This window comes from Mycteria americana (genome assembly GCF_035582795.1).
Source record: "Mycteria americana isolate JAX WOST 10 ecotype Jacksonville Zoo and Gardens chromosome Z unlocalized genomic scaffold, USCA_MyAme_1.0 Scaffold_30, whole genome shotgun sequence".
Classification (NCBI taxonomy): Eukaryota; Metazoa; Chordata; class Aves; order Ciconiiformes; family Ciconiidae; genus Mycteria; species Mycteria americana.
Genome location: NW_027445437.1, coordinates 2,738,734 through 2,750,911, shown reverse-complemented (window position 1 = coordinate 2,750,911; position 12,178 = coordinate 2,738,734). Strand labels below are relative to the sequence as shown.

Sequence of the window (12,178 nt, the reverse complement as noted above, 5' to 3'; positions counted from 1 at the left end):
CTTCACAAGGTTAAACCTTTAACAAACGGGCTAAAGGGGGACATCAGCTCTAGTTAAACTTTGAACAAGAAATGCTGCAGAGCAGTTCAATTCCAATAAAATTCGATGATTCTATGGAAAAACAGGGTAGAGTGCCATTTATTGTACTTTGCAAATCCATTTGGTTTTTTCATTGTTGGTAGGTAAGCTGGGGGGGGGGGGGGCTTATATCTTTATATATGATCCCCTATGATGCAAATATTACAGACTTTGAGATGCTCAGCAATCAAGGGATGGTATCAACATTAAAGGTCGCAATACACTTCCTCCCCATTGCAGCAATGCAAAGAACAGAAATCATCCTTATAAGGTTGCTGGAAACACCTCTTGCAGACACAGAGCTGACAGTGGAACTAGCTCTATCCAGCTCTCTGAGGTCATGCAGGTTCCTAAACATCTTCAGCTTTTCTTGCAAGGATGTTGCCTCCTGAGCCCAGCCAAAGAAATCTCAAGATCTTTACATTTCACTAGAAACTGTAAGCACAGGACACAAAAACAGTGCAAAAATCAAACCACTTTGAGTACTACAGAAGAAGAAAGTGGCTTGTTTTTTCTCCTGTGTGCTCTAGATCATGGTACCAAGGCAAAGAAGAGAGAAGCACATGCAGAAGGAACGTTGCATCACACTGTTTTAAAGTAGACTGAAGCTTTTAACCCACGCATGCTTTTCAGCAACACACTCAACAATTCGTCATCCCCGTCATTAATTTTTAAAAATTGATTCACAACTAAAGGTTTACTTTACCTTCTGTGCACTCCACTGCCATAGCTTTCCTTCCTTGTGTTTTAAGGGGGGGAAAAAATTGGAAGACAATTGCTCTCAGTTACGAGAGTTAGCACACAAAGTGGAAGACAAAGGTCACTTCCAAGCTTCTCTGCAATTTGGCTCATTTTATAGCAGTGTAAATCAGCACTGACCACAACACTGTATAGTAATTATTACTAAAACTCAGGAGTACTAAACTAGAATATTTCTTATGATAGGAAAGAACTTTTCATATGAATTATGCAATAGTATTCCCAGATAGATCTGGAAGCTATACAAACACATCTTCTCCTCTTTAGTTTACTGCAAATACATGCATACCCTATAAACCGTGCTATATTCATTTATTCTGCTTGCTACAAACAATCTCACCTGTCCTGATTGCTGAAGGCCTCAGTATAACACAGTTCATATCACCAACAAGGGTTCAACTATTTTTTAGTTGTCAAAAAACATGAAGAAATCAGCTTGCAAGCTGCTGACAAGCCATGTACATGCTGGCAATACCAAAAAGTGGTAGCATTTCTATGCTGATTACCACAAAAACCCAAAGCACTTTATAACCGATAAAGCTCTAAAATTCCATTTGCTACAAGCAAGCACAGCTATTTTAACAAATGGATAAACTAAAAATACAGAAAGCATGTGCTTGGCTTAATCCTGAAAGCTTCAAAAATAAATTCTAATGATAGGGAAGAAATTGATAAATCAGCTGACCTATATCAAACAGAAAAACTCCTTACCTATAATGACTTCTATCTTCTTGCTGTCCTGATCTTCCCGGTCATTGAATACATGACACCAATATGTCCCTTGATGTTCCACATCCACATAAGTTACCTACGCAAGCATCATCAGAGTCATCCCACCAGACCCCAAAAGATTACCTGTACCAGTTTCATTTAAGCCCACATGCAAAAAGAGTAAAAACCAAAAGCAAAGCCTAAACAAATCCAAAAGCTGCCGATACCCTCATTCTTTAGCGAGCTGGACAGCATGTGTGTTCTAGAAATGCTTTCAAGAATTGAAGAAAGAATGCAAACTCACCTCACAGGCTTGAGATGCATTAAGCACTGAATGCAACACCTCATACAAATCCGAGTGCTTTGCAGTGCAAGACAGAAAGAGAAGCTTTCACTTTTACTGATACTTAATCTTTGTTATGTCAATATGTCACACTAATCCAAAATACACTATAGCCTTACACCCCATGACTACCACCTGAACCGTGTTCAGGATTAAAATTATGCACCCGAGAGCCCCAGAACAGTATGGGAAAGCAACAGAACGGGAGAACAACTTACAGCAAGCACTTCTATAAGAGGTTATTAAGGCTATGAAGAAGTTGTTTTCCTCAAGGAAGCTTTATGTGAAAAGTTAAGGGGGTTACATATTAGTCCCCCAAGGCTGGCACTTTGCAGTAACTTACCATGTAGACGTTTTTGCTCCCATTTGCCAAGGGAAACCCATTTCTGAACCACTGGTAATGAGGAATTGGGTTTCCAACAGCTCCACATTCTAGCACCAAAGCATCCCCCACTGTCAGGTTTTGTGACTGAGGCTGAATACAAATGCGCAAGCTGTTTTCAGGCAAACCCATTAAGCTCCCTTAAAAAAAAAAAAGAAAGGAAGAAAGAAGAAAAGAAAGAGTGAGACAATCTAACCGCATATAGACTAACAAGAATTGACGACATACGGCCACATCTTCCTGCAACTACAAGACTGTTTTAATAGCAATGAAATTAAGTTACTTGTCCTCTAAGAGTATGCTAAAAATGAGTAGCAATGGCTTTCCAGTTCTTCAGTTGCCAAGTAAAGAGGAATGCACATTAAATATACCCCAGAAGTAAAAAAAAAAAAGCAAAGCCCTCTTTGCATTATTTATTCCTGCCTGTAGGATTACAAAGGCTCCAGAGAAAGGTGCAGGTACAAAGAAGAGTGGCTACTGAAGGATGGACTGAGGATCTAACTTGTGTGCAAGTGTGGACACAGGAATAAGAATTTAAAACTTAAAATCAGTTAGTTTTAGCATATCCCTATTCTTCTCATTCTAAACTGAGCATCAAACCTTATGGTAAATATACTAAAAAAGCCCAAAGCTAAAAGCGCTCAACAAACATCAGCCACTGACATGTCCCCATATAGAAATGTCTTTGGGAAAGAAACCTATTCAGAAAATCCTACGTGCATTAAAGACGTGTCCAGCTGATGTAATGTAAGTTTCTATATATGATATAATTTATTGAAACAAAGTGTTGAAATTAATTTTTAAAACATCCACTACACGCACGAGTGCTCCTCTGACAAGGTTTCTGATCTCTGCGTACTGAACAGTTCAATTAACTGACACATACTACAGCAAGCCCAGCCCTACTTGCAAAGGTCACACCAGTGATCTTTTATCTCAGCTGCAAGGTCACTCATTTTTACTTTTAGAATATGTATGTAGACACATGTTTTGTCATCAGAACTATTCATGACTGACAATTAGGGGGGGATGACATTTTCCTTTACGAAGTAAAATAAAGGGAGACAGTGATACAGATATCTCTGTTCTACTAGCATCTGAGCTTCTTGGCGCATTATAAACTTGTATTTCAAAGATTTTACAAACAGATGTTTCATATTTATGACCAATGTTGACTAGCATTTTTTAAAAAAAAGCTGTATTTCATAATGCAGACTTGATACTGGTAAAAAGACTGACAGATGCCTGAGCAAATATTCTGTTCTACAACCACTGCTGTACGGCATTTCAAATACAGAGACCCTGATTTACCATATTCTCTGTCAACTTCTATAATGGTGTTGGGTTTTTTTTCTTACAAAGAGCTTTGTTTTCTGTAACTTTTATCATAGAAAAGATTTTTATATGTCAAAATAAACTCTACTCCCTTTCACTCAGCTTTTTACAGAACCTTCTCTCTCCTTCCTGCCCTCTGAAAGTCCCAGTTTGATATCAGGATCTTTCAACAAAATGTAAAGAATTAATTTCCCTTTAGGGCAGAAAGACAGAAGTAAGACAAGATGGAAAGGAACTGCTGTGTAGTCAAATTAAACAGCATTAGTCTTTAAGATGAGGAACACAAAAGTTAGAGATAGTGAAAGAGAACATGAGATTGAAAGATAATGTGGTTTCTGTCTCCAGTGTGATCCCTTACCTGCCACCTCATTTACAGCCTGTTGCTGTATCATTCACAAAATACGCTAACAAGCCTGTAGCAGTATCTTTTGGAATTGCATCCGGCTGCCTCAGTGATCACAAGCTCACAAGACAGCTATGAAAGACAGCTTTTACAGAATGGAGAATGGTTGAGCTCTCATCAAACAGAAAGCAATGAAAAGAGAGGAGGAAAAAAATACCTGAAAAAGAAAGCAACGAAGGGAGCAAGAAAAGAAAAGAAAAGAAAAGAAAAGGACAGTCAGCAGCTGAAATAGAAGATTTCACACCATTTGCAGAAATGGCACTGTCAGCGTCATCTAGTTCAACTGAAACACCAGTAATCCCAGACCAAATGTTACAGGAGAGAGAACATTCATTCAAACTGCAGGTTTCTAACTGAATAGAAGCTGAAGTAGGAGCAAAGGAAAAGCAGAAGAAATCATCGCTTAGATAAGGGACTGAGAATATGTTCGAGATTAAGATGTAAAAAGGTCACCTCAAATGACATTGAAATAGCCTTTGATCTTTTACTGGAAGATCGTCTCTCTCTCTTTTCCTGACATGAATAATTTTTGTATGTGGGATGTGAGTGGAAAACACCTTTGGCTCGTGATGTAAGACAAAATAAATACTCTTCACAGTCTGAAGACAGTGCAGTTGATTTCCATCTCACTCATCTTTAGGCCAATAACAAGGAAGTCCACGCTATTTAATTAGAAAGTTTATAAAGGGTAGACTTAGTGCATGAGTCAATGCCTATTTAATGCAACTGACTATTCTGTTAAAAAACAAAACCAAAACAGAACCCAGAAAACCTACACACATCAGAAAACAAAAGGACGCCACTCCAGCAACCTCAGAAACTGGAAATAAATGCACAGTATTAATATACTAGACCCAAGAAGTAAATTTCCAAGACTTTCTTTACAGTCAACTAAAAAATTCCAGTACTAGCTGGATACTATTGAGTACACAGCTATTTAATCTTACTTGCTTTCTGCTATTATTCCATTCTCCTCACACTTCTTCCACTTCTGCACTTTCATCATGTATGCTGCAAATGGAGATTAACCCAGCACTGAAGCAGAGGTATCTTCAAGCCAGTGCCATAAGTTCATACGGACTTACATTGGTGCAGTTGAATTACTATGGCTTTTATTATGCAGGTAACACACCTTTGACTGTTAGCTGACCATTTATAAAACCCATGAAGATGCAATTCATACCAAAAAGACTCAGTTTAACTCGTGTGTTTCTCCCTCTCATAGGTTTATTTCAGTAAATTGTTGGCATGTCTTCACTATTATCTGGGTTGCTTATATGAAGTTGAAAAGATTGGATTAGCAAACACGTATTCTGCAACAGACATATCCACAGAGCCCCAGCCTCCCTCTCTTTTCCCCAGGTGTTCTGGCAAAGAAAGAACGTGCTGGGCTTTGACCAATTTATCTTTCCTGGCTGGTACACGTCTAAGATTGTGATAGCCCATTATGACCTGAAAAAGTGACTGGAAAGGAGATCTATCACTTCGCTACCTGCCAAACCTTATTCCAGACCTCAGTCCTGTTTCCTCACAGTGCAGTTAACACTCCTTCCATTCCACAGTATCTAGGTTTTCTAAAGTGTGCAGGCCTCAAGCATGCACATGCTCTTCTGTAGCTTACTGTTCTGACCTTCTGGGTAAGGTAGGACCTCTTTCTAGGAAGGCAGAGAACCTCATTAGATTCTCCTTTACTCAAACACCTTTCTTCTCAGACTGGCAGCACACAGATGAAGAGGAAACAAATAGTCCTGACTATTAGGCCAGAGCCCATGGGGCAGACATTCAGAATAGACCATGTGTGTCCAGTCACTAGCGAGTTACAACAAGACGTGAACAGGTAAACAACAAGAGAGTTAAAGAATTGTTTTTCTGGTCCAAGAATCCTCTAAGAATAAAAAGAATCTGAGACTGTGTATGTTTTCCATCAATCTATTCTTATCCATTGTGGTGAAACTTCATTTCTCTTCTGCTTTTGCGACCAGCACAAGAGCCCAATAATTGGATACCGCGTTTTTAATCAGCCTTCTTTCACATCTGTGCAAAACAGCAACAGGGACCCAAGTTCGTCTAACAAGTGGGAAGACAGACTTTCAGAAGACAATGTTTTTGCCACTCACCATGAGATGTACCCTGGAGATCACAAACTTCAAGTCGCGCCCACCGACTGAATGCGAAGGAACATTCACTGTTCACTCGACAGATGTAAAAGCCAGAATCGTTTACATTCACTGGACTCAAAACCAGCTCTGGAGAATTACCATGGGGAACCTGAATTACAGGTGAACCAAGAAATATTTAAATTTAGATTGATTTAATCTAAGCCAGGATCTAACATTAGAATATTTATTTCAATGTCCATAACATCAGCCTCAACTCCTTCATTTACTTGAAACTTTTGGATGAGAAAGTCTTGTTCTATGGATTTAGTAGCTCAGAGACAGGCTTCGTTCCAAGAATAATTCATATGCCTCTATTTAAGACAATTCTGAGCTTTTAAGCCAGTTGAAAAGCTCTTCCTGAAATTAATATTTTTTACCTTTCTCCACAAATAACTCAGAGTAATTTCTTAAGCACTACTCCAACCAGCATGTGTGTTACATTCAGCTCTAGTCTTAAGATATACTCAACTATGACCAGGAAACCGTAACATTCTTTCACAGAAAAATAATTTTTTACTAGATCTGTATTTTAACTGTAATGAGCAGGAAATGACTGTAATCATATTTTTAAGCCGTATTTTGGATGATCTAGATAAACCTTTAGACAGGTGTAGAAAATGAGTTAAAAAATTCAGTCCTAACAGCAATTTAAAATACCATAAGCTTACTGCATTTTAAAAAATAGTACTTACAATAAAATAATATTAAGAAAAAAAGAGTACATTAATCTTGTAGAAAGATAACCAGGACCAGAAATATGGGCATAAGTGCTGCCATTCAAATTCCAGAGACACCAGCTCACATGCATTCCAGTATTTTATGGAAGTCATCTCTGGCACCACTGAGTTCAGGCCTTCTACTGTTTGTTCTTAGGAAACCAGTTTCCATCTGTCCAAGACCAACAGTGATTGGCATTTGTTCCAGTGTGGCAGTTTCTCAGTAGCCTGTGTTAAACTTCTTGGTAGGCCAAGAGACAACTAAACTGACAGTTTCCTTACTGTCACATTCCAAGATTAGCCTCCAAGGATGAAGTGGTCTGAATATAAGGAACCACCTTACTGTTTTAGCACATTGATAGGGTCATTGTGCAGTATTTCTTAAACTTCTATTTTTATTACTAGGTATAGCAATCTTCTCTCCTTGTAAATAAGAGTAACAGTCTTAAAAAAAAAAAGTATCATCCAAAATTATTACCTATTATTTTCTTCACTTAAAAACCTATATTTTGTATCAACTATTACCTCTTTTTCCTGTTTGAACCACTGGTAATGCACAAATGGGTGTCCTGTTGCCCAACAACACAGCTTGACAACCTGACCAGAGAGCACTGCTTGAGAATCTGGCTGTACAACAATCTTTATACCTTTAAAAAAGAATTTACACAGAGGAAAGTTATTAAGTAATACAATTCCACAATTTAAATTTGCATTTAAATTATCCTTTGAGCAAAGAAAATTTCTGTCATTAAATATATTTGAAAATAAATTATTATTGGTACTGTGTATACACGCAGTTCCAATTAGTTATATCACTTTAAGACATTCAAAATTGTCTTCCATTACACAAAATCCATGCTTAAATTGATCAGTACTCTACAGAGTTTATCTAAGATTTAAAGTAGATCATTCAGACATTTTAATTTTAGGATACTTCAATCCTTCTTGCTCTCTACTCACTAAAGCAAATAATACTTCCAACGGCATCACAAATCCCTTCTGGGGAAGGTATTCCCAGTTTTAAGAGTTTGCTCACTCCCAACAACTTCTTTGAGTTGTTAATCTTCAGATTAAGACTAAGCACAGCCTGAGGGATGGATCAAAACAGTAAGAGTTTAACTGCAACACAGTGCGTTTTTCTACTATTCCACATGCAACCTTATCAGCTGAAACATTGGTTTCAGCTTTATGCCTTTGACTCCTGTGGAACACAGGGCTGGGGTTTTCTTTTGTCAGTGTGCAAGGTAAAATTTTCCACTTCAAATTTAAACTGCCACGAAATAGCACGAGTGAAATTCTGACACCGGTCTGATATGATCCAGTTGTTTTCTTAACCTAGACCATTCCAGAGATCTAGTTACAGCGTGACCCCAAACACAGATCCACTGATATAAACAAGGTCATCAGAAGAAGAGGAGTGGGGAAAAAAAAAACAAAAGTCAACTGCAGAACAGAAAGTTTAACCTCACATTGCTGTCAAAAAATACATGGACCTATGAACAAGGTGTTCAGCAACACTGAGCTGATAAGCCACCAAAAATCATCAGTTTAAAGCATTATTTGCTGTGGATGGTAAAATGCATTTAACAACCACAGTGGGACCACAAGCAATACTCCACATTAATGACTAGTTGCTACAATGCTACTGTTGTGGGTTAAGCCCGGTGGGCAGATAAGCACCACACAGTCCCCCACCCCCAGTGGGATGGGGGAAGAGGGAAAGGAAGAATAAAACCAAGAAAACTTGGAGGTCAAAATAAAACGAATGAACAAAAAATAATAATAACTGTTTAATAAGTGAAGGATGAGTGGAAGAACAGGGAAGAAAACAAGACAAGTGACGCAAAGGCAACCACTCACCACCTCCCGTGGGTAGACTGATGCCCAGCCAGTTCCCAAGCAAAAGACAGCTAGGCCCTCCAAAACTCCCTCTTTTCCCTTTTATTGCTGAGCATGATGTTATATGGTATGGACTATCTCTTTGGTTGGTTCGGGTCATCTGCCCGATTGCGTCCCCTCCCAGACTGTTGCACACCCCCAATCTCTTCACTGGGGGGGCAGAGCAAGAAACAGAAAAGGCTTTGATGCTGTGCAAACACTGTTCAGCAAAAGCTAGAACATTGGTGTGTTACCAGTACCGATTTGGTCAAAAACCTACAACACAGCCCCATATGAGCTGGTATGAAGAAAATTAAATCTACCCTAGCTAGGCCCCGTACAACTAGTTACAGAAAAAGCACAGTAATAGTGAATGGTACAGAGGCACTTCATCACCATTTCATTACTCTCAGAAATGAGCGATCAGATACAAAATAGGTATACATACTAAAAATTTCTTTTTTTTTTTTTAGAGTCAGTCTAATTTCCCTGTTTTGGGAGAAAGTAGATCCTTCTTTATAGTTTAAGGAAAACACATTGCAGCTGGATGTCATCTACCTGGACTTGTGCAAAGCATTTGACACTGTCCCACACAACATCCTTGTCTTTAAATTGGAGAGACATGGATTTGACAGATGGACCACTTGGTGGATAAGGAATTGGCTGGATGGTTGCACTCAAAGAGTTGCGGTCAACAGCTCGATGTCCAAGTGGAGCCCAGTGACAAGTGGCGTTCCTCAGGGGTCGGGGTATTAGGACCTGCGCTATTTAACATCTTTGTTGGCAATGTGGACAGTCAGATTCAGTGCACCCTCAGTTTGCCGACGACACCAAGCTGTGTGGTGCAGTCAACACACTAGAAGGAAGGGATGCCATCCAGAGGAACCCTGACAGGCTTGAGAGGTGGGTCCATGCGAACCTCATGCAGTTCAACAAGGCCAAGTGCAAGGTCCTGCACATGGGTCGGGGCAATCCCAAGCACAAATACAGGCTGGGTGGAGAATGGATTGAGAGCAGCCCTGAGGAGAAGGGCTTGGGGGTGTTGGCTGATGAGAAGCTCAACATGACCCGGCAATGTGCGCTCACAGCTCAGAAAGCCAACCGTCTCCTGGGCTGCATCAAAAGAAGCGTGACCAGCAGGTTGAGGGAGGTGATTCTCCCCCTCTACTCCGCTCTCAGGAGACCCCACCTGCAGTACTGCGTCCAGCTCTGGGGCCCCCAACATAGGAAGGACATGGACCTGTTGGAGCAAGTCCAGAGGATCATCCAAAGATGATCAGCAGGCTGCAGCACCTCTCCTATGAAGACAGGCTGAGAGAGTTGGGGTTGTTCAGCCTGGAGAAGAGAAGGCTCTGGGGAGACCTCATAGCAGCTTTCCAGTACCTGAAGGGGTCTACAAGAAAGCTGGAGACTGACTTTTTACAAGGGCATGTAGTGATAGGACAAGGGGTAACAGCTGTAGACTGAAAGAGGGGAGATTTATATTAGATACAAGGAAGAAATTCTTCACTATGAGGGTGGTGAAGCACTGGAACAGGTTGCCCAGAGAAGTTGTGGATGCCCCATCCCTGGAAGCGTTCAAGGCCAGGTTGGACGGGGCTTTGAGCAACCTGATCTAGTGGAAGGTGTCCCTGCCCACGGCAGGGGGGTTGGACAAGGTGATCTTTAAGGTCCCTTCCAACCCAAACCACTCTATGATTCTATGAAAGTGTAGTCTGGTACAGAAGCAGTACTCCAGGTTGCTGGGGGAATAATCTTACAGAATAGCATAGAGTAAACCAGAAGCTGTCTAAAAAAAATAGCAGCAAAGAGATCGCAAATATCCCGGTACAAGACTCAAGATTATCATTTGCTCCAAGCCTTCTTATTACATTCTGCCAGGAGTTTTCTTTTTGTCTGCTTTTTTCCCCCTCATGTGTTTAACAGCTTACTCGCACATCAGAACTTTTTCCTAACAGAGAATGTTTAAGGAAAGAAACTATAACAATCTGATCAACGGGTTGAAACCTGAGCAGAAACCCATGTGGTCAACAGACTGAAACAGAACTTAAACGACACTTAGAAATCGTATAATCTTTGCCTAACAGGGAAGCTGGCTACATGAACTTCCTCCACACACAATCTTATTCTGAAATAGCTGATCACACAGGCAGCTACTCCAAAGTAGCTAGAGCACTTGAAAACTCCCTGCCCTTCTTTCTCTAAAATAACTTCCCTCTATACCCTAGCCCTGAAGATCACTACCTCAGTTCCTCATTTAACGCTTCTTCGGCTGTTTTTCATAGTTAAAGGGAGTGTGTTAAGTGCAGTTTTTGAGCACCACAATCACCTAACATTAACTGAGACAAACACGAATTATATTATTTCAATTTAACGGACAGAAAAATGAAAAAGATTTGCTCTTTCCAAAGACTTCCACTTTTTTTTTTTTTTTTTAAATCTCTCCTGATTTGCATCACTAACATCTCTTAACCAAGTAGTTGAGAAAAACAAATTCTCTGAAAGATTAGTACTTTGCACTCCTCGGAAGTATTACAAACAAGTTCTAAGAAATCTGATTCATAATTTCTTCAGAGTTTCATTTATTTTCCTGCAATTCATTCAGCACTATCCAGCTACTTCCTGCAAGCATCACAGAATTTAATGGGTCAAAAAGAAAATCTTCTGGCTCAATTTTGTGACTGATTACAAAGACACACAAATACTTCTTTGATTTTCCTTAGAAAATGCAAAGCTTGAGTTTCACCATTGAGGATGGCAAACTGACATTTATGGTTACCAGACTTTGAAACATGCAGTGCAAATTAAGTACTCATAATCTTAACTATAATCCAACTGTTATGTTCTTAACTTACACACTGGTAAACATTTTCAGTCATTTCTGGAAACTTGGCCTCAATTACTCATTCAGATTGAAGTGCCTAAACTGCTGCAGTAAGAGACCTGCCAGCAGAGGAAAAACACCTCTTTGCTCGTTTCAATCACCACAACTCAATGAGGTTGCACAAGGACTAGGCTGTAATACCACAAATTGCGCATTAAGCCTTTTTTCCTCCTTAGCCTGGGACAAAGCTCTTTGCATTTCATTCATTTTCAGCAAGTTCACAACGTGACAAGATAAAAAAAGGGAAGAAAAGAGACAAGGAAAAAGATGGAAAAAGATGCCAAGGAAAAAGATGCCTAGGCCTCCTCACTACCAAAAAGGATAAGTTTTAAAGTTATTATCACTACTATACTGTGTCTTTATAGGAAGAAGATCTTCTATGGAGTTAATGCAATGTGACAGGCAAGTCTCTAAGCTCCGAGAGAAAAACAAGTTCTGGAACTTGGTTCTGGTTCTATGATCCTCCAAGAGATCCTTTGTATTGCTGCAAACAAAGCGATGTCCCAGCTTGTAACAATACATCTCTGCCA

At 39.8% G+C, this 12,178-nt stretch overlaps 1 protein-coding gene across 5 annotated transcripts in view; it reads right to left on the bottom strand.

The window, feature by feature from the left end:
* Window positions 1-12,178, bottom strand: part of MALT1 (MALT1 paracaspase) — a 38,075-nt gene that overhangs the window by 21,703 nt on the left and 4,194 nt on the right. For 2 of the 5 annotated variants that reach the window (XM_075489034.1, XM_075489035.1), the window contains exons 3-7: window positions 7,412-7,533; window positions 6,129-6,279; window positions 2,235-2,413; window positions 1,549-1,645; window positions 785-817 (exon numbers count right to left, since the gene is read on the bottom strand). In XM_075489034.1, coding sequence (XP_075345149.1) covers window positions 785-817; window positions 1,549-1,645; window positions 2,235-2,413; window positions 6,129-6,279; window positions 7,412-7,533 — 582 coding nt within the window. The remainder of the gene's footprint in view (window positions 1-784; window positions 818-1,548; window positions 1,646-2,234; window positions 2,414-6,128; window positions 6,280-7,411; window positions 7,534-12,178) is intronic. The other 3 variants (XM_075489036.1, XM_075489037.1, XM_075489038.1) reach the window with 2 other exon arrangements.